The sequence below is a fragment of the Corvus moneduloides genome, chromosome 5 (genome assembly GCF_009650955.1).
Source record: "Corvus moneduloides isolate bCorMon1 chromosome 5, bCorMon1.pri, whole genome shotgun sequence".
NCBI lineage: Eukaryota > Metazoa > Chordata > Aves > Passeriformes > Corvidae > Corvus > Corvus moneduloides.
This window is the reverse complement of record NC_045480.1, coordinates 18,465,767-18,488,557: the sequence shown is the minus strand read 5'-3', so window position 1 is coordinate 18,488,557 and position 22,791 is coordinate 18,465,767. Positions and strand designations below refer to the sequence as shown.

Genomic DNA, 22,791 nt, shown 5'->3' with positions numbered 1-22,791 from the left:
CAGGTGTTGCTCACACTTTCTGAATTTTTGCCTGCTGCAGGGATTGTGTGTGGGTGGAGATGGAGATCTGGGTCTGCTCAGCACAAAGAAGAGGACTCTCACTACTGTCTTCAACCACCTAATGGGAGGGTCTGCTGGACTGTGTGGGAAATGGGGAGGGGCAGCAGGCACAAGCTGCAGCAGTGGAAATGGTCATGAGAATTTTGTGACTCGCCCCTGCAAACCAAGAAGAGAGGCTTGGACAAAAAGGATTGTGAAGGTTACAAGTTACATGCAGTTCTGAAACCTTTCAAGCATTCAGATACAACACGATTCAATTAATGCGTACTTAAGACACACATACTACTGGAAAGCAACTGGAATTGTGTGGTGTCATCATCCATTTGCTTCTTTCATGATCTAGACATCCTTCGAGTTGGTCTTAGAACCATAGAACCCTTATGGTTGGACAAGACTTCTAAGATCATCAAGTCCAATCACTAACCCAGTACTGCCAGGTCCACCACTAAACCATGTCCTTAAGCACCACACTACCCATTAGATTGCCCAGAGAAGTTGTGGGTGCCCCATCCCTGAAAGTGTCTAAGGTCAGGTTGGATAAGCCTCTGAGAAACCTAGTCTAGTGAAAGCTGCCCATGGTAGTGGGTTTGGAAATAGAGTAAGGTCTCTTCCAACCCAGACCATTCCATGATTCCGTGATTTTTTTTTTAACACATCCAGGGATGATAATTCCACCACTTCCCTAGGCAGCCTGTTCCAATGCCTGAAAACCCTTACAGTGAAGAAACTTTGCCTAATATAAATCTAAACCTCCTCTGGTACAACTTGAGGCCGTTTCCTCTTGTCCTATCAGTTATTACCTGGGGAAGAGGCTACACCCATCCCACTACAATCTCCTTTCAGTTAGTTGTAAAGAGCAATAAATCCCTTTCCCCGAGCCTCCTTTTCTCCGGGCTAACCACCCCAGCTCCCTCAGCCGCTCCTCGGAGGACGTGTACTCCGAAACCTTCACCAGCTCCGTTGTCCTCTGGACACGCTTCAGCACCTCAATGATCCCCTTCATTTTTTGGGGCAGCATCACTCTGGAGCGACCAGCGGGAGCCACCCACGCTCTCCGCCTCCCGCGGGGCTTTTGGCTTTTGTCCCGCCGGGAGGCGGAGGGCGAGGTGGCCCCGCCGCGCCTCGCCTCGCCCCGCCCGCCGGGACCCCCCCTCCGCGTCCCGGCGCCGCAGCGGAGGCGGCGCCGCGCTGATGTCAGGGCGCGGGAGGCGGCGGGGAGCGGCCGGCGGGCAGCGGCGGTGCCGGGATGGCGCTCCCGCTGCGGCTCCTGCCCGCGCTCTGCGCCGCCGCCGCCCTGCTGGCGCTGCCGCCCGCCGCCCCGCGCAGGGCCCCGCGCTGCGGGCCGCCCTGCAGCTGCTGGCGGGAGTCGGCGCTGTGCGTGGGGGCGGCGGGGGCGCCGCGCAGCCTGCCCGCCGGCCTGGGCTCCCTGTGAGTGCGGGACCGCGCGGGGCGGGATGAGCAGGAGGGCGCGGAAGGGATGCGGGGCGGTCCCGCCTGATGGGTGGCATCTCTTTTTCCAGGAGCCTGGTCAACGGGACCTTCTCCGAAGTCAAGGACAGGATGTTTTCCCACCTGCCCTCCCTGCAGCTGCTGTAAGTATGGCACTGGGAAGGAGCACGGCCAAGTAGCACTTCGCCCCTTCCTCCTGAATAGAGTCCCTTTAAGCATATTCTCCTGAATAGAGTTCCCTTTCCCTTGTAGAAAGGGAGAAGACGGGTAAATCCCCAGCTTGCACAGTCCCCCGATGTAGCTGCCGTTTCATAACAGGGGATGCATTTTCTGCTCAGAAACCACTTCATAAAATGTGTATTTAGTTACTAAAGGAGGGCAAAATGTTTTATGATGCCCTAAGTTCCTCTTTTTTAAACTTCAGCTTTAGTAAGTTTAAGGCTAAGTTTTGTCCCCCAGAGTCATGTGGTGGTGGCTCTCATTCCTGTTCACTTTGTGCCCGGCAGTCTGGCACTGGCTTTGTGACGTTGTGGGCACAATAGGGTCAGCAGAGGCTGCCAGGACACACTTCAGAGGGAATCCTCTGTGTGTGGAGAGCTGGTGTTGTCTGCAGCATGACTCCGTGCTTCAGCGTGTGGCTTGGAGGGTGGGCCCTTAGATGCCTTCTGACCCCGCAGTCCTCTGTCCCAGGAGAGAGTGGTCTAGCTCCTAGCACTTTGCAAGCTATCCCTCCTTACTGACCCTCGGCAACCTGCTTGGTCGTGCCCATGTTGCAGTTAGGTATGTGCCTCCTGCTCCAGGAGCTTACCCAAACTTGCTTAATTTAGCTGTCCTGGGAGGCAGCAGGGAAGATACAGACAGAGACTGCGGTACAACCCCCCCGGGGAGCCTGGATACTAATTTCTCTGGTAGTCTGCAGCGAAGCTGAGCAGCAGCCTGCATCCTGCCTCACCCAGTGCAGCCTGTCCTGATACCAACCAGGCCCTCCACCCCATAAGGACTGACTAACCCTCTCCCCAGGAAAAGATACACTGCAAAGAAAAATCCAGCAAAAAGACCCAAGGCCAGCCAGAAACCCAGGCTGAGTGCTTGCCCCAGAGCTAGATGTTAAAACTGGTCTTAGCAAGAGGTAGTCTCTAAAGGCATTTGGTAGCTGATGGCCAGGCTCCTCTCCTTGGGCACCCCACCTCCTTTGACTCAAAGGCCTGTCTTCCTACTGGGACGAGCAGCACTCCATGCAAAATGCTGGGGAGAAGTGGGCAAAGCAAGGGGTGGAAGCTCTCACCTGCTTTAATGTGAAACCGGCCCCAAAACCAAGTCTTTATGAGAGTTGGGGGTCAGTACAGAGCCCCCAGCAGAGGGACGAGGACCTTGCCCACCAATAAATGGCTGCAAACAGCGGACTGGGAAGGAAAGGGAGGAATCCATGGGTGAGAAACTGTGGGTGGAAAATTAGAGATGGGGGAATCTGGCTTGTTTTGGATGGTGGTACTAGGAAAAGGGAAGAAGACCAGATGAAGGTTGTCCCTTTTCCTTAGCTGTAGTAGATTTCGTGGAGATGCTGGGGTGTGTAGGGTGGTGGGGCAGAGATGGGTTGTTGAGGAAGGCAGAAGTTGCTCATGACACTTTATGTGGTAAGTCAGATGTGGGAGCACCACACCTTGGGCACTGACAAATTCTGTTATTTAGTGTAATTTGTGACTTTTTCCTTAAAACATGAGAAAAAATAATAATTAAATGACAAAGAGCTGCATGCATAATTCTGCACATGGACACCCCAGGACGATGTCGTCTCTGGTAGTAATCATGGTAAAATAGTAGTGCAAGGATTTTGTTTTGGTGGTCTGCATCTTTGTCAGATTTCTTTGGGATAATTTAAGGAGCATTTGTCTAGTATTAGCATAATATCCAGGGATCACAAGGAAAGTTTGCATTTCATGTTCATTAGTCTTCTAAATTAATTTTAGTAAAATGCCTAAAACCATACAAAAGGAAGATTAATCAGTTGCTCTAATAAAGCAATTCGTGCAGACATATTCATTCATAGGGGAAAATTCTGAGATTTTCCAAAAATTATTTCTTTTGAGTAGTGTTCATTTTTTAGACCAAATAAGAAATTTTGCTATTTTTTTGAAAGGAGATTGCCCTCTCTGCCTTTGAACATCAACATTTTGAGAATTCCACTGTTGTGCTTTGATACAGCAAGGAATGAACTTTGCTGGCAAAACCTCCTTAACATCCTTCTCCCTGGTGGCCTTGTCCTGGCTCAGGTGACAGCTTCTCTGGTGCAGCTCTAACATGTTTTGTCCCTGAAGTTCACACGCGAGGAGGGCAGGGCAGTGCCTGGAGGAGGCAGCACTGCAGCTCTTCCTCACCACCTGTGGACACAGGGCTTTGCTTTATTAAAGGAGCAGGATTCTATCTTGGTGTTTTGGATATGTCTGCGTTTCCAGCTGACAAACTGGCTGCTGTCCTCCCACACTGCAGGCTGTACCCCATCTGCAGGTCAGGCTTGGAGCATTGCCCTGGGAGCATGGAATGAGTGAGCACTGGCCCACTGTGACTGCATAAATGAGAGCTGGTGCTTGGGAGCTTAGGATTGGTGCTGAGGTGGACTCTTAAAAGTTGTCAGTGCAGCCGGAGGGTGGTGAGCGAATGGGGCCCACACTCAGCAGACCTGCTATCTAATGATGGCTTGTTCTGCTCAGTGGACCACAGAGTTGAGGACCAGGTTACATTTAGCCAAGGTCAATGGCACAGCAAGCATTTTTCCTGGGGAGTAGTGGACGTTAACTACCATCATGTAATGCCTTTGATTTTTTTTTCAGTAGACCATTCCACAGTATTTTATGTGTGCTGCATTGGTGGGGCAACATGGGCTCAAGTCAGTAAGATTAGTTTGGTCACGGGCAATAAACAGAACAGGCATAATCCAGTGTGTCAAGTTTTAATATGCTTTCCTAATGCCCACTCTCCATTTTCAGCTTGCTGAACTCCAACTCCTTCACTGTTATACGAGATGATGCCTTTGCTGGTCTCTTCCATCTAGAATACTTGTAAGTTTGGTATTTTATGTCCTTTATAAATAAAGACGTTTTGATAAGTTGCCAAGACTCCTGCTGCAGAGCCTTGGTCTTTACTGTGATTCCCAGGAGCAGGGGAACTGAAGGATTTATGTTCCACTCCTGTGCAAATGTTCTTTACGATGGCTGACGATTTTTCAGGGGTTACAGTGCATTTTTAAAAGATACAGTGAATGCAAGGTGTCTCTGTGCAATTCCAGCACACCAAAAAGGCATTGCTTAGCAAGAGCTTGTCTTGGCTTTCCAGAACAGTGCCATCCCTGTCAAGGGGATTTTAACCTCAGGCAAGAGGTGGGGAAGCCTGTCCTGACCTGTGGGCAGCCTGAGGAGGAATTGCAGAGTGCTGGTATACTGCCCAGAACAACCCTAATTCTTCTTCTCTTTTCCCAACTTTTGTCTCCTACTTTGCCTTTTTTCTGATACACTATTTAATGTTCATAGCATTTATCTTGATGTAATTAATTATAAATACATAAATATATATATACATATATTTCATATAACATAAATTATTGCAATTATTTATATTACTATTTAAATTTATTTAACTCTCCTTTTGTTTACATCATTCACTTAGTTGATTTTTGCAATCCTTTCTTTTTCTGATCCTTATTTTTGTTTATTTTTAGTTCACCCTTTTTTCTTTTAAAAAAAAGTATTAGCCCTGGTACAAGGTTGTCTTCCCTTCACACTCCAAAGGACTGGCATTTCTCTGTGTTACTCAATATGAGCTGGTGTGTTTGACCTATGAATAAAGCCTGAAAAAATTCCTCATTCCACCCACCTTTCTGAGCTGAAATGCAGCTGTGGAAAACATTTGTCCTTTTCTATAGGAAGACCAATGCTCATAAAACTGAGTCTTGCTAAAATCTTGAAGGCAAATAGATATTATGGTGGGGTATATTCAGGGTTAATAGTCTGGTACATATGGAGTAGCCAACAATGGAATTTGCAGATAATGGTAAATGGTATACGCTACATCTGGATTTTTCAGAGATAGCAAGTTATCTAAGCACTCTATTTTCCTCCTATCTACAGGGAAAAAATTATTTGCATCATGTTTGTAAAAAGGAAGAAAACCATTTTTTGTTGTATCACTAGTGACCTGCTTTCAAGTGCTGATGAGCTTCTCCCAGCAGCATAGCATACGTCATGGTAGTTGTACTGGTCACTGCAGCCAGACCCCTGTCTGAATTAAACACCCTGCTCTCCTCAGCTGCTCAAAGGGCAAATCTCTGTCCCTGACCACCAGCTGCAAGCCAGGGAGCAGGATGGAGAGTGGTAAACCCTTACAGTTTCAAATTCTTTTAGCAGCTGAACAAGTGGTCTCAGTTAATGGTTGTGGTTGCCTTTCTTGCCAGTTTCCTCTTCCCAGCAAATCACCCCTCCACCTTTTGGGAACTGGCTGTGAGTGGCCTTTCTCTGTGATTTGTTTTTTTGGCCATGCAGCCAGTAAAACCAGTACAGCTTCCATAAGTCATGTCTCTTAGTTACGAGGGATCAGATTTTGTAGAGAAGAAGGAAACCTCACTGACAAACAGGAATGACAAGTGTCTGTGTGTACAAAGCAAAGTCTCTGGCTGAAGAGCAGCTGGGGAGCACCCACAGCTGGTACTTGTATATATGTGTAATATATCTCCAGCTGTGTCCTGCTGCACTTGCAGCACTCATAATGGCATTCAATGCACCCTTAAGCTAATTCTTACCCAGAGTCTGGGTAAGACAGGTCTGATAAAGACGGGAGCTTTGCTGGTGAACAGACTGGAATTCCTAGGGTAGCATCTGTTGGAGGCCAGGTTTGGTGATTCAAGGATCCAGCAAATTACTGAGTCCCAGCTTTTTGCAGTATGTGCAGTGAAGCCCTGTTTATTTGCATGGACCAGTAAGCTGGTGCTGTGCAGGGATGCCAGGTGCCAGTGAGGGTGCCAGGAGGCAGGGTGGCTTTCTGCTCTTGCAGATTGAATTTGTGGCCCCACACAGCCTGGAAAGGGCTGATCTGCCTCTGACATCTCCCATGTAGACACAACACTTTCTGATCTGCACCCTTTGCCTGCAGTCAGGGTCCCAGTCACTTCATGAAGGATTTTTTCTACGCCTAAACTGCAAAACCAAGACCACTTGTCATCTCCTGCATTCCCATCTTGACTCTGTTGAGAAGAGACCTTGTCTCATAGCATTTTTCCTCTAACTTCTCTGGAGGGCAGGCAGAGCTGCTTAGGAATAAGGGAGGCACCTTTATCTCACAAACTTTTTATAAAATCAGCATACAGTTGTCTTCATCCAGGTATAGCTGTATCATGCAATATCTTGATGGCCACCTGGCTGCAATCACTTTGCAGGGATGATGGTGTACTTAGGGATGCATCCTCAAGTGCTCAGGGGTCAAGATGCTCAAATATCAGCTCTTTCTTTAAATGCTGACATGCAGTCAGGAGGAGCAGCATGCTGCTGGAATCGATATGTGCCTGTCATTATTCCCCCAGTGCACGGGGCCGTGACTTGTGTGCAGCCGGCACCCTGCAGAGATGTCCTGGCTGGAGAGAGCTGAACTGTGGCAGCCAGAACCAAACCAAGGCAGCAGTCTTGCCATTTGTGCAGATGTCAAATGTGGGCAGTTCTAGTGTGGGTACGGAGGTGGCACTGTGTGTGTGTGCAGCCACGGGAGCTCCCCATCAGAGCAGGCCTGCAGCCTGGGCTGCCCTGGCACCGCTGTGCTGCCCCTGGTTTGAAAACGCTGGTGATTTGTGAGAGGGGAAGGTAGGACTTTAGCTTCTAAAGTCTGTCTCAGGAGCCTCTCCTATGCAGGTCTCTTGCCTCACACAACACATCCTGAGAGGATTACCAAGAGAGGAATAATTTTTTTTGCCTTGTTCGCTTTGTTCCTTTTCTGCTGGACATTTGTGTCATGTGCCATCCCTTGTGCTGCCAGGTACTTGCATTGTTCCTTGCAGTCCACCCAAGGAAAGGGAAAAAGGAACGTGAGCAGCTCCACTGAGACTTCCCACTTTTCAGTCTGAAGGAGCTGCCCAGAAACATGCTGAATCTGGCAAGCATAGCTTAAAGCACTGTGATGCTAATAATAATGTTTCTTAAAGTATTTAAAAATATATTTTTTTTTTGCCTAGATTTATTGAAGGAAACAAAATTGAAACCATTTCAAGAAATGCATTTCGTGGCCTTCGTGACCTGACTCACCTGTAAGTTATTTAACACTTGGTAGAGTGATTTCTACTTGAACAAAACTCTCCTGGGAGACCACTGTTTTTTCTGCTACACAGAAAACTTCTCTTCCCTCTGTGTCAGCTTCCTCCTGATGTCAACAATATGCCTTCTGTAAATTAAAAACCAGCCTTAGAGCAATTCCTGCCTGGGCAGCACTGCCACATGTTGGGCTGCCTGTGTGCAGGCACAATTGGGACTGGGATGACACTGGTACCCCCAGTGCTGCACTGGTACCACCACCACCACACTGCCTACGCATGATTAACATTCCTCCTGCTTTTCAGCGTGCTCAGTGATTGCTCTGTGGGTTACATTTGCACCTGGGCAAAAAAAAAAAAAGCTTTAAATATTTTACTTTCATGTGAACTTCAAGCAATCTCCATTCTTGAATGAGAATAATTAATGCCTGTTCCTGGTAACTTCTAAAAGTGCCAGTGGCTGGACAGTACCGGATAATTAACAACCTGTAAGTGAGTTCAGACTTGAGAAGAATTGCAAGATAAGAGGCAGCAATGATATTAAGCTCTAACTTTCTTTTTTAGTTCTTTGGCCAATAACCATCTCAAAGCTCTGCCAAGGGATGTCTTCAGCGATTTAGATTCTCTAATTGAACTGTAAGTAATGAGGATCTTTCTATTGGCCGCCTGCTTCTGTTGCTCTTGCTCTCAGTTTTGGGTTCCGAGTGTGTGGTGCTGTATCTGGTATCTACACAGAAAAAAAAAGTGTATTTTTTTGTTCTATCTTTTTTTAATTTTGTAATTATTTGCTTGATAGACTCCTTTAAAGTAATTGCTGTTTCTTAAATCACTGTTGCTTCTTGTGATGCTGTACATAGCTTGTGTTATTGTACTTCTTTCTGATGACTCATGTAAATTGTGTTTTAGGGAAAGGGAGACAATTAATTTTAAAACTACAGTTTCTCTGAACATTTTTCCCTGTTATTATTACATGTATTCCCTGAGATTATTTTAGTAAAAGGGACTAGTTAAAAAAATAAGCTATTTTTCCTTGTTTTTGAGCAGTTGTAGTACATTGCTAACATTCTGTCAGTATTTCCTTGTACAATTAGGATTCCCCTCTTCCAAACAGCAAAGTAAAATTGTAAGCCACAGAAACTGCCAAAGGATCAAAGAACAAGTACAGTGCTGAAATTGCATATACATTAGTAGGAAGAAGTTAAATTGACTCTTCACCAGCAGCGACTCAAAAAATACAAGTCTTATATCTGTATTTCACATCTGCAAGGTTGCTCTGTCAACCAGCAGTACTGGAACAGTTTAGGGAAGGAACGAGAATTGTCTGTGTCAGCGGTCAATGGTGCAAAGGAGGCTTGCAGCAGACAACCTGAGGGTCAGGATGTATTACATTACAGTCCTCATCCTGTGAAAACTTACCAAAAAAGTAACTTTACACATGGATCGCAGTGCTCCATTACTATGATTATATATGACCACAGACTGCAACCGTTTTCTGAAAAACTTAGTGAAAGAGAGTTCATAATAAAGGAGTCCAAATAAAACTTAAGAAACTTCCCTGTCATCAGATCAGAACAATTCAAGGATACTCATATATTTTGAAATTCAGCATGTCGAGGTAATAACAGTTCTGTAGTACTCATATTGCTATCAACCTTTTCAAATATGTTTATTTCTGTGTGTTTTTTTAGAGATTTAAGGGGAAATAAATTTGAGTGTGACTGCAAAGCCAAGTGGTTGTTTTTGTGGTTAAAGATGACAAATTCCACTGTTTCTGATGTCCTGTGTATTGGTCCAGCAGAATATCAGGATAAGAAGTTAAATGATGTGACAAGTTTTGATTATGAATGCACCACTACAGGTATTCAGAATGTATATTTCTAAGCACACTACAAATGGTTAAATATCAGAAGTTTAGATGATACCCTTTTGCTTCTATGAGCATGACTTGGGGGGAGGAAAGGGTTACTTACATACAAAGCACTTCCAAGTACTAGAACAAGTACAAAATGGGAAAATTACATTTAGAAGCCAAAGTGAGTACTGAGTTTTTATTTGGATTAAGTGATAATGGGAGAAGAGCTCTGACTATTCATATTCCAAAAGACTTGATTATGACTCAATTTGTGGCTTAATTTTCATCACAGAATGCTTTCTATTATCTGGAATGAAACCATATAGTTATGGCAGATGAGCTTCCTAAAACCTCTGTATTTCACAGAAAGCAATGAACATAAGTTCCAAAATGTGGCTATAGCTGTTATCTTTATTTGATAAGTCATGATTTATTAGCCTCAAAGGTGGTGGCAGTAGTGCCAGCAGTTCTTCATGGAACTCCATCAAGTTGAAGAGAAAAGTCCAATAATATTCTGCCTACTGTCTTGCTTAGGATCTCGATTTTTTTTTTTTTTAGGTAATGTAAAGCATGCTGAAGGGAGTGAAGAGGAATTTGCATGTGGTTATGCTTATATTTTATGACCAAACTGCTGCAGTTATGTATCTTTAAATGTAGCCATATAACTGAAAATATCAGCTGCAAGTATTGTTTTTCATCTTTTTTGAATAGGATGTCAGCACTCTGCCTTTCTTCTAGACAGTAATATCAAAGGTGTGCAAGTTCTCATCTGTCATCAAGTTAGTCATTATTATTAAAAGACAACAGAAAAGTTGATTACTAGTAATGTAAAATGAAATTTCAGGAAAAGATATGAAAGGTGCTTCGATGGCAATATGTGAAGGAAAAGAGAATGAACTCAGAATTCAAAATAATGTCAGAAGAGAAGCAGAGGTAAAGTGCAATAATCTGCTGCATAAAAGGATGTCAAACACAGGAGAGCAATGAAGTTTAGAACAGTGCCAAAGTTACAGTCTCATGTCTGCTGAATCACCGAGAGGCAGAAATGCAAAGTAAAAGCAGGCTTTATTTCATTGCTATCTGGTTTAAGCAATTGTGTAGCACTAACAGTGCACAAGAGGAAGCCTTACCTGGTCCTCAAACCTATCCTGACCTACCGGCCCTCTGTCACCTTTCTGTACCTAGACACTGTAAAGTTGCTACAGGTAAAATTCACCCTTAACATTGTCCCTTTGTCCGCTATAAGCGAAATCACACCAAGCATAAATCTAATTTCATGCAGAGTTTTTGGGGGCCAAAGGCATTCCATGAGGCAAGGATTGCCCAGCTGAATATTTGTTCAAATGCCCTCAGAGAGGTGCTCCCACAGCACAGCATTTAGCTGTCACACAGTTCTGCATGACCTTGGCAGTCTGTGGTGCCAGGCCACTGCTCCTTTCTCCTTCTCTGCCATTGCCTCCCCCAGATCCAAAGGGAGTGTAAATATGCCCATATTGCTTCCTTGAGGATTGATTAGTCACAGGCTTAGAACACATACTGTATTCTGAAGTAAAGCAACATACCCCACAGGTGTATTCTCCTTTCCCAGTCAGTGGTGGGCAGGGCTCTGCAAAACTCTTTCATTTGTGTTAGTTTTTAGTATAGTATTTCCCTCCTTTGCCAGGTGGGATCAGACTTTCCATCATTTCTGGTCTCCAGTACTCTGTGTCGAGCATGACTGGATGCAGGATGTGGTAACAAAGCAGTTTGCTTGGTAAAATGTGTGTCTTGTTGGCCCAGTCAGCTCATTGCCTCAGCTGAACTGCTAACAGTGGTAACAGGAGAGATGGAAAGAGGTGCTGCCAAATTTAAAATAAAAAGGCAAGGAACAAAATGATCCTGTTGGTTCTTCACAGAGAAAGTGATTGACAGTATTGGTGACCTGCACTTTTAACCCTTTTTGTGATAGCATCTGTCTTTTCCATTTCTCAGTGCTTGCATCATGGAAGCAGATTAAGCCATTTCACTTCATTTCTTGTCCTTCTTCCTCAACAGTGTGTGAGGGGCCTGTGCTGTGGTTGTGAGCACCACAGGGGAACATGTAACTCACTTTCAGGAGACTGGAAAACAGGCCTTGGGCTCCCACAGCCGCTGGAAACAGACTGTGTGCATGCCTGGGACCTGCTTTGCCCAGACTTGCAGGAAGGGATCATCTCACTGAGATTTGGAAGCTTGTTTTCCCCTTTCTTTACCTGAAAGAGAGGTAGTCCTCTCTTTCCCCACGGTCTGGAAGGGAGGTAGTTTGCAAATTAATAGATGCTGCTCCATTCTTGCTCCTATGCTGGAGATCTTCTGCAGTGGGACAAGGGAAAGGATGGTTAACGCTCACTGCTGGCACAGCCAGGTCCCTTTTACTCCTCACCTGGAGTAGAAGTATCCCTGCAGGGAAGAAGGGATGTGAGGAGAGTGGGGCTGAATTGCAGGATACAGTTTCGGAGCAGCTGCCCAAACAGATCATCACTGGTATTTTTCCTTACCATCCTCCAGTGTTCCCTGCACTCTCCTCCTCTTCTGTGCTGGCATCAGTGCTCCTGTGTGCTGGGATCAGCCAGAGCAAGGGCTCCCAGAAGGAAAATCAGCCCAATAAAATTGTTGGGTCCCTCACCCATGATGCTATGGTGCCAGTTCAACCACAGAGGGAACAGAGGTGGAATAAGTGACTGGAGGACAGGGTGACATCCCCACTCTCAGCCAGCTGAAAACAGCGTGAAAACCACGTGTCTTGAGACAGGGAGAGCAAAACTGTGTGTGGGGTTGGAGGGAGAGAGGGACAGCTCATGCAGCCAGCATGGCAGGTGGAAAGCATGGGCTGTGTCCTCTTCCCTTTCCCATCCAGGGGATCCAGCTTAAAAGAGAAAAATGTTAGAAAAGGGCTCCTCCCCAGTCCTGTATTTACTGTATTAGCTCCTTCTAGCATTACAGCAAGGTACATAGAACTAAATCAAGCTCCCAAGGCCTAAATTTTTTGCAAGCCTGACATGGCAGCCACTTTTTACTGTGGAACCCTGTTCTACATTACCGTCTGGTATTCCCAGCTGGTGCTAAAATCATCATTTACTGCTTTTTACTGATCACAAATGATTTTCCTACCCATTTTCACGTACAGACTGGTTTGTTTCAATTCACAGATTCCCCCAAAGTGTTTCACAATTCTTCAGATTTCAAGAGATGTCTTTTCTAGATTAGGTTTTTTTGTTTTTTCCTCAATATTTAAAAAAATATTGTTATTTTCTGTGACTCTATCTGCTGTTGCTCCATCCTTTAGCTACCTTTTATAACTGGTCAGTTACTTTTGCTTTCTCCATACTTCAGTGTCAGCCCTTTTAGTTTACCAGTGAGAATGAAGATAACTTTCTTGTTTGCCTACCAGCATTTATGAACCAAGCCCGAGCTCTATTTATAATAGTCCCTCAAAGAATGAAGACTGTCATTTCTTTCACAGCTGTGGAATCTGCTCTGTTTGTTTAATGGTAGTCATCTATCTTTATTCTCCAGAAGTGCAACTCCTCAAGGGCAAGGCTTTCAAGCATGCAGAAACAAAGGGTTCTTCATTCAGAAGCAATTATTTCATAATGCACCAAAATGAGGGACTCGAGTGAGGACTTAATTACCATTTCACCAAAATCCCTGGATGCTCAGGCCCTTCCAATGTAGGAGTGCATGGTGAAGACGTGTAGCAAATGGAGCTTAAAACAGAGCAGTGTGTGGTTCTGCAGAGAAATGCCGTCATAGGGAAGATGCCTTTCCTTTTCTACATATCTGTATCCACATATTCCTTCAATGCAGGCCTCCTGCCACATTTTAGACCTGAGTGCTTTGTCAGCTCTTCTACACCATGTGTTTTTTCTGATAATAGTGATCTTGCACAGCTGTTCTGGTCAAAGATGAAATTCAGACCCAAGTCTCCTCACTTTGCCCCAGACTGGTTCTGTGGTGACTGCTGACTTATCCCAGGGTGAATTTTCAAATCAAGTCTACAAAGGCACTTAACTTTTGAGAAACAAACTCTTAAATTCTGGAGTTACACTCCTAATCTTTAAAGGTTGCTCCAATTCCTCAGTCTGGTTGTCTAGGACAAATTTTCCACTGGATAGTAATTTTCAGGTTGGTTGTATTTTATGCCTAAACTACATTATAATGCCCCATAAAACATTATGTTAACTGAGTTTTTGATTACACCACTTTGTCTATGGTCTAGGCAGAACGGGGTTATCCCCAGGCAAACTTCAGATATCATTTCACTTTCTGCCTGGTTTAGCATAACACAAATTGCTAGTGATTAAATTTGCATGACTTAAGAAGTTATTGGACTTCAGCTGGTAGTTGCTGTCTCTCAGCTTGAATGTGATTCTAGCAAGGCCATTTCACTTGACGGGAAAGCAACTTCCAGCTGTGGGGAAAAAGACTCGTCTCTCTATTTCACTGATAGTAGCCAGCCTAGCTGGAAAATCTGAATTATTTAACTATTTGCATATTTGATCTCCTTGACAAATACATTTCCAGAGGACAGTTCATGATACCTAAAGGAGGAGACGCTTTCCCTGTTGCTGCATGCCTAACATGAGCACTGATACTTCCATTATAGCATTATACAAAATCCAGAGTATTTCACGCATTTTTCAGTGTAAATCATTCTAGTCACACACTTACTCTGTGTTTCCAGCAAGAATGTATCCTAACTGTTGTAAATGTGTGTTTCTAGATTTTGTTGTTCACCAGATTTTGCCCTACCAGTCCGTTTCAGTGGATACATTCAACTCAAAGAATGATGTGTTTGTAGCCATTGCACAGCCCAGCATGGAGAACTGCATGGTGCTGGAGTGGGATCACATCGAAATGAATTTCAGGAGTTATGACAATATCACAGGTATATGAACACTGGGACTGCAGTCACTGATGAACTGTTGGCATTTCACGAGGATAAGATTTGTAGATGGGACCGGTTTGTTGGGTTTTGTCCTGAATCTTTGTTGAATTTGGCTGATTGAAGTCACTCATGTTTGGACATGAGTGACTCCATGGAGTAATGCATCATTTAACATGTGCATTTAACCTTACTGTAGCTTTTTTTTCCCATTCTTTTTTTGTCCATTCTTGTAAATTGTTCTGAAGGCACGAACACTTGCCATAAATGTCACATCATAGGCCAGCTTAGCGCTCACTGCCTCAATCATACAGCAAGTTAAAGCAGAAGCTGAAGGAGCACATGGTCTTGCCAAACTACCTGCAAAACAGAATATAAAAAGAATCTATTGTGTGTAGAAGGAAACAGGTCTGAAGGATGCTTTCAGGGTGAGCTGACCAGGAAGCCAGTTGAAAATGACAGAAATACTTAAACTCTGGTTGTTACCTAAAGAGATGTGCTGTAAAGCTTCCACACTTACTTTCAATTTACAAACATGCTTACTTAACATCTTGGCCTGATCATACAAAGAGCCTGTGTGGATGCCAGATGATGTTCTAATGCTGATTTTCTAATAACTGTTCTGTCCCTAACCAACACTTGTGGTGCTCAGTCACACCATGACAGCAGAGACAGACTCTTAAGAGTTGTTATCTGCTGCCTGGTTTCCCAGATACTCCAAGCCAGAGGTTTTGAAGACTCAGGAGCTAAATTTATCCATGGAGCATCTTTCCGTCCTGTTGCTTGTCGTGTATTATAGATTATTTTTTACCTTACATTTTGGGAGACATAGAGTATGCTGCATCCTCATCTGATGTTGAATTCTACAAAGGCAACAAGCACTTACCTCCTCAGATCAGCTGTGTGTGTAACTAATGAAAGTTTACAAGAAGCTACCCCTCTGTCAGGAAAATTTGGAAATGAAAAATGTTACTTTTTTAGGTTTCATTGTGTTCTGGTAGATTAGGATAAAATGGGATGTAAACTGAGAAGTCAACAGGCCAGAGAGAGCTAGCTGAGCCCTAGAAAAACTGCAGAAATGAAACTGAGAGTTTGAGTCATTTGCAAAGACAGCTGCCTTTCAGGGTGTCTCACCTGCCTCTGAATGACTTGATTTCTGCCAGGGACTTGTGTCCTAGCTGCAAACCCAGAGTTTGTTCCTGGAAGGTCTGAGCTCGAGCTCTGGACTGAAATGTACGTGAGCCTGAGATTTTTGCCAGAGGACACAGGCACATAAAGAGCCTCCTGCAGAGCCTGAAGAGTGTTTTGTAGAGCTCTGGAGCCAGCTCTACAGAGAATTTCACTACTTACCCGTGCTTGGCATTTGGATATCTAAATTTAGGCTTCTACAACATGGGCTTATGGAGCTGAGCTAGTTGTCAAAGTTGCCTTTACAGTGAACATGCAGAGAAAGGCATTGCTGTCCTCTGCAGAACGAGGCAGGGGACAGGTGAAAGCTCTTCTAGAGTGTGTTTTGACTAAGTTAGATTAGAAGGAGCCTGGATGATCAGCTCAAGCATTCATACTTGTGCTGCAGATACCTTGCTGTACTTGAGAGGAAGGTATGCCCAGCTCTCCTGCCCTGGGAGGGTGGCAGATCATCCCAAGCCAGCTCTGAAAGCCATGGGTAGGGGACCAGCAGAGGAGCCAGGTCAAATCTCCTGTGGTGACTGACCAAGCATGCATTAGGGAACTTGTGCAACTATAGTTCTACTTAAACTGTGCTTCACAGAGGAACTCCTCTCTGCTTCCAACAACACCCATTATAATAGTCTTGTTGTTACTTTTGTGATGTGGTTCTTGTATAGTGTAACTTGACATTCTCAAAACAGATCATAACCTGATCTGATCTATCTGGCAACTGCAGTATTTCTAAATATTTCTAGTTTACGAAATCTCAAGAATACCTAAAAGAAACAACAGAGTTAGATTTATCTTTTCATCCTGCTGTCAGGTGATATATCCACAAGATGCATCTATATTTCTATGTACAGTAGCAAAAAGCTGACTCTAACCCTTCTGGAGCAAGAAAAATATACTATACTTCATTCTTCTAGTTAAGATGGAAAGATAGACATTACAAGAATAAGAGAATTTCAGATGCCTGATGAATGGCAAGATAAAAATTCTTGTCATTTTAAAATAATAAAATATAGCTTAAATAATTGTTTTGGATATTAGGGGCCATCTGTTTGAACAAACAGAGAAATAGAAAGTATTTTGCATAAAAAGAATTAGCATTTTATGGTACATCATACTTGCACACCTTGCAGGGTGGGACAAGTCATCTCTCCAGTTACTGGGAAGCAAAAGCTTGAAGAGACACTCTGATGGCATGCAGCAGAAGACAAAATTATGAGATGGTGCAGGTTTAAAAAAGGGGGGAGAGGTGATTTGGTAACATCTGTGGTGTAAAGGTGCTTTGTGCTGTGCTAATATATGTGTTGTTTTGTTTTCTTTCTTTGGGCAATAGGTCAGTCTATAGTGGGATGTAAAGCCATTCTTGTTGGTGACCAAGTCTTTGTGGTGGTGGCACAGCTCTTTGGTGGCTCACACATTTACAAGTTTGATGAAAGCTGGACGAAGTTTGTCAAATTCCAGGATATTGAAGTATCTCGCATTTCCAAGCCAAATGATATAGAGCTTTTTGAGATAGACAACGAAATGTTTTTTGTCATAGCAGATAGCTCTAAAGCAGGTTTGTCAACAGTGTATAAGTGGAATAACAAAGGATTTTATTCATATCAGTCTCTCCACGAGTGGTTCAGGGACACTGATGCTGAGTTTCTTGATATAGATGGGAAATCACATTTAATCCTCTCTAGCCGTGCCCAGGTGCCCATTATACTCCAGTGGAACAAAGCCTCCAAAAAGTTTGTCCCACACAGTGAAATCCCCAACATGGAAGATGTCTTGGCTGTGAAGAGTTTCAGGATGCAAGATGACCTTTACATCACTCTCACAAGATTCATTGGTGACTCCAGAGTTATGAAATGGAATAGCAAACAGTTTGTGGAGATACAGGCTCTTCCATCCCGAGGAGCCATGACACTGCAGCCTTTCTCCTTCAAGAACAATTACTACCTAGCCTTGGGAAGTGACTATACCTTCTCCCAGATTTACCAGTGGGATGGTGAAAAGAAGATATTCAGATTATTTAAAGAAATCTACGTGCAAGCACCACGGTCTTTCACAGCTGTGTCAACAGATCGAAGAGATTTTTTCTTTGCCTCTAGTTTTAAAGGAAACACTCAAATATTTGAACATATCAAAATTGACTTGAGTTTATGAAAAGCTGCTGGAGTGAAATTTATGTAGAATGACATTTATACACGAACAAAGCAAAAAGAGACCTTTCCAAAAACAGGGTGCACCTATGGAGTATGATGACATTTTCTGAACTTTTCAAACTTGCATATTAATCAGGGACTGCATTTACTTGGTTAATGCATGACATGTCCATTTTATCCTTTTTCAAAGACACTTTGCAATTTGTAGTCATTCAAAGAGGAGTGCAGTGCATTAGGATTAATGTTGACATCTAAGAGAATGATCTAAATTTTATCCAGCAAACTACCTTGAGTTGAACATCTCATAAAGAAAGTGAAGAGTGAGCCATGGAAAACATAAAAATGATCTTGACTCCTAAACGAACAGTAATGTACGTTTTAATATTAGAGCCAGTTCTTCATGGTTGCTGATGAATTGTAAAAGCAAATGGGAACATTCCAGAATACTCTTGAGTTCTCTCTTCAAAATCTGTCTTTCTGGTTCACAGTAAATCCAAGGCATCACTTAAATTCATTGCAGACTGAAGGGAGAGTCAAAATCTATTGCCACTTTTCTTCCATTATTCACTTTTTTCAGCAACAAATTGTGCATAACAAGTAGCCCAGCCCACAGTAACTGGCTAGCCAGGAAAAGAAGTGTGTGTCTTCAGGACTGTGAGATCTTATCAAGTTAACATAGACAGAAAATACCAGAGGTCTGCATGATGCCATGAACAAATCAACTACAAATCCTACCCACTTTCTGTTTTAATAGGTATTCCAGAAATACATCCCATTTTGCCCGAACTCAAAATTTTGCTGATGATTCCCAGTAGATTCTGTGTGTTTAACGTGTTACTCTGTTGTGAACCCTCATTCCAGAAGGCAGAGCTTAAGCTTTGCCTGAAACACATATCTACATCGATGCACTCCATGTTGTAGCTCTGTACGCAATGAGGTGATTTATTGTCTAGCGTTTCCCCTCTAGCACATCTCATAAGCAATAAATTCAGGTTTGGGACATCAAAGTTGTATTTGGGGAATTCTCCTTCTAACTAAAGTCTGTGACTTCAGGATCACTAAGTCATCTGAAACCAAGCAGCTGGAGTGTTTCAGACTAGAGCTAATCCTGTCTCCAAGAAGGATTTCCACTGGGTGAGTCCAGGCTGTTGCCAGGCTGCCAATCCATTGAAGGCTGAACAGCAGGATGTGGACAGACTGTACTGCATTGGTGTTTTGGGTGGTTACAGACCAAGGCATTCAATCATCCTAAATAGGGCAATCCTGGCATGCAGAGCCTCCCTCCGGGTAACAGCAAGGGACTGTTTTCCTGGAAAGGTTCTTTGCCACCCTTACCCAACAAAATTGTGTATCAGAGCTCCTGTTTGTTCACTTACACAACATATTTCTTTAAGTTTTCATACCACTTAGCCTACTAGGTTGTTTTATCATGTCTTGCTGCTGCACTGCTGCCTTGGATAATAGGGAGGCTTTGCATAAAGCAGGAGGAGCAAAGGAAACTGTCCTTTATATTTAGGGCTATTTCACCATCCTTCTGCTGAGTGAGTTTCACATTTTTCCCCTGGACATGTGAGACATGGCCTGTGATCACAAACAGATGTTCTCATAGGCTTTACAATATCCAGGGTGTGAAGCATGCTGCAGAAGAGGATTATGCATAAGGACTCCTGTGAGGAGTCATAACCTACCAGTGACCTGGCATATCACAGTCTTCCCCAACTTTAACCTCTCTGCTATGAAATGAAGTTATTACTGGCCTGTCAGAGACATAACTCTGATTTTCAACTATGAGTTAGGGTTTTTTCCCCCCTACAGAAGTGTTCAACCTGGTTTTATTTTTAACTACGCTGGCAACCTGGCCCATCCCACCCTCTGAAGGACTGAGTGCTGCCCTCCAAATCCCAGTGCGGTGTCAGTCCCAGTGGTTCAAGACCAGTAGATGCAAACCAACGTTCTGCAATAGGATTTAGCAATACCTCTCCTAGGATTAAGCTAACAAATCTGGCAAAACAAAGAGATTCATGTTTTGCAGTGAATGCAATTTCTTACCATGTTACCAGTTTACTTTTTAAAATGGATATGACTGGCAAGCAACATTTATTTAGCTTGTGTTGGGACTAGCATTTCAAGCATGGAAGTTTAACTAGAATTAGATATTCTGATGAGGGTGGCATTTCTTAGTGCACTGGCACTTTCTTCTAGGGCTCGACTGTGGTGAGTACTGGTCACTCAGGAAGGGGCATGAGTCAGAGTGAAAAGCTAGTTTAGAGAGATTGGATCCTTGAAGGGAAGCAAGAGGATGCTGGAAAAAGGCTTGTGTATTGAATACCAGGAGATTGTACTGTTTCAAGAGCCAAGGGGATTTTGAGGCTTGACTATCAAGTTGAATTAAATTAAAATGGTCTCTGCAGAGACAGGCTTAATAAACAGGATTAAGTCATCCACAGGAGTCTAGCTCATTCACATGGGACCAGAAGAAGAGAGTGAAGGAAATGAATTCTGCAGGCAGGCTGCCACTTTTGCTGAGTAGCTGTGTTGGTTGGTCAGAAAGCCCAGCTCAGCATCCCTCCCAGCTTCAGGAAGAGTCTGGAGTCAGACACTGGCCTGCCTGTTCTGCTGAGTTCATGCACTGGAGGTCAAAGCAGCTGTGAGGGAGGACAAAAAGCACCAGTTGATTAAGAAAAGGTTATGGTACTTTTCACAGGATTAAACATAGGCAATATCTCAAAAAGAACCTTGTTCTGTTCTTCCTGCTCCCAAGGAAAAGCAGCAGGATGCAGCCATAAAAACAGAAATCACTAATAATTGAAAATATTTTCTGCCTTTCCAAATGCAACCATGGGTTTGCCTCCATGGCCTATATTCTGTAATAAGAATTGTTTTGAATAGTAAATAAAATATGCATATCCATAATTCATTGCAAATGTTAGACCATCAGGACAGTGAAAAAGGATAACAGAACATGCCACCAATAATTTTTAATGTATTCTAAAATACATAAGTCTGTGTAAAGAACATTAATTTATATAAGCATCGATTTAATATGCACTAGCTACAGCAGGAGCATTTTAAGGTTGTATATACACTGAGCTTTTTTTAGTAAAGAGGAGCTGATGCAATCTATGCTACTGACTTGTATGTACTCTTTCACTGTATGAATAAAATGTAGTTAATGTGACTAATAGTGGTGCGTCATGCTTGTTAAAATATCCATGTTGCAAGGATCCACACTGCCAGAGGAATGGACAGGGTGGGCAAACGGGTCCCTGTCTATTTATGATCGGATTTGGCTTTTGACAAGGTGGAGAAAGCCATGCTCAGATTAGTTACATCTTCCTTCTGTGCCTGAGATAGTTTGGACCTCCAAGGTTTTGCTGTTCCCTGATTTTCCCCTTCACTCTTTCCTTACACCCCATCTAGTGTTAGCAGGATGTAACGCAGCTACTGCTGTGAGTTTTACTCATGAGTTCGGTTCTTTCTTACCACAAAGTAAAGAGATCTTAATTTTCAAAATAATTAAAAAAAAAAAAAATTAAGATACTTAAGTGAATTTCTTACATGCTGAGTAAATAGGAACCAAGCCCTAAAATTACTCCCAAGACTTTCAGATCTTTGCTCTGGGGTCTTTTAAGATTTGTTAAATTTTACTGAATCATTGACATTTACCCTGAAATTGAAAAAAATAAATCAATCAGCAGTGAATACACTTTATTTAAAGCAATCCTTGAGTTTTATCCACTGATCCTGCTAGTCACTAACACAGGGAATAATTATTTTGTTTCCTCTTAGTTCTTCAGAAACAGCACAACTCTCTGTAACTAATTACAGGCTTGTACAATCAAAGACGTGTCTGACATACCATAATGGGATGCAATTGCTGGGATCATTGCTTTCCTTTTGGGTATTCCACCTTTTTATGAGTCACCAGCCCTTGTGGTGTGGTTCACAAACTCCATCATAGCTCAAACATCAGTTGCAAATCAGCACTGTTTCCCCACCTACCTTCCCCTGCTTTCTTTGTCCTTTCTAGGTGAATAATTTTTTTCCACCTATTGCCACATTCTTCAGCTCTTCCTTGGGAAGTATCTATTACTCCTTGAAAGTCATAGCAAGATACCAAGAGAAAAGCATTCCTAAAGAGCAACACGAGATGGTCACTCCTCTGCAAATTTCAAGGGGAAGACAGAGCAGGGTGTTTTTGAAAGGTCAAGCTAAAGGCAGATGTGTAAGAACAGCTGTAAGAGTCCGACTCATCCCCTCAGTCCCACTCACCCTTGGCCCACAGAGATGAGCTGCTACCACTGCTCCCTCTTGGCAGCACTGCTCATAGCCAGCAATTACTGAGACTTCTTTTTCACACCCTATCCCAGAAGCAATGGAGCTGAGCTGCTAACACCAGTTGGGTTTCTTTTTTTACTTCCTAGCAAACCAGGCACTTGACAACTCCTGCATTCCCCACACAGCCTCCTTTTTGAGAAACTTCAGGCTTGGTGATCTAATGGATTTCAAAACTGACCTTCACAGTCTGACAAAACCAGCTGGCCACATGATGTTAGATCCCCCACAAAATAAGAGACTTGATACTGTGAAAGCAGCTCAAATAGCAACTACAAAAACCCCATCTATTCCCCAGTACCAATTCCCCAATAAGCCAGCGCCATTCTTGCCCCAGAATTATGTGATGAGGAGTCCAACACGCCCACCCTTAACAGGGACATCTTCAACTACATCAAGTTGCTCAGAGCCCTGTCCAACCTGACCTTGAATGTTTCCAAGAATGGAACATCCATTACCTCTCTGGGCAACCTGGTCCAGTGTTATATACCACCCTTATCTTAAAAAATTTCTTCCATCTACTCTGAATTTATGCTCTTTTAGTTTAAGACCATTACCCCTTGTCCTGTTGCTACAGGCC

General features: G+C 43.5%; 1 protein-coding gene across 2 annotated transcripts; it reads left to right on the top strand.

Annotated features, from left to right (window-relative positions):
* Positions 1-1,263: 1,263 nt before the first annotated feature.
* On the top strand, positions 1,264-21,054 carry LGI2 (leucine rich repeat LGI family member 2). 2 transcript variants are annotated; one of them, XM_032109602.1, is made up of 9 exons: positions 1,264-1,488; positions 1,581-1,652; positions 4,494-4,565; positions 7,718-7,789; positions 8,357-8,428; positions 9,481-9,650; positions 10,356-10,397; positions 14,386-14,550; positions 17,060-21,054. In XM_032109602.1, the coding sequence occupies exons 1-9, from the start codon at positions 1,307-1,309 to the stop codon at positions 17,875-17,877; spliced, it is 1,665 nt and encodes a 554-aa protein (XP_031965493.1). In that variant the 5' UTR covers positions 1,264-1,306; the 3' UTR covers positions 17,878-21,054. The 2 variants fall into 2 exon arrangements, with proteins under 2 accessions (XP_031965493.1, XP_031965494.1); XM_032109603.1 differs by lacking the exon at positions 10,356-10,397.
* Positions 21,055-22,791: the final 1,737 nt, after the last annotated feature.

Bases quoted from the DNA above. Each gene is read 5' to 3' on its own strand.
- LGI2 (XM_032109602.1), top strand. From the start codon at position 1,307: ATGGCGCTCCCGCTGCGGCTCCTGCCCGCGCTCTGCGCCGCCGCCGCC. The intron at 7,790-8,356 runs GTAAGTTATTTA...TTTCTTTTTTAG, and splicing joins CTTCGTGACCTGACTCACCT to TTCTTTGGCCAATAACCATC. The intron at 9,651-10,355 runs GTATTCAGAATG...TTTTTTGAATAG, and splicing joins TTATGAATGCACCACTACAG to GATGTCAGCACTCTGCCTTT.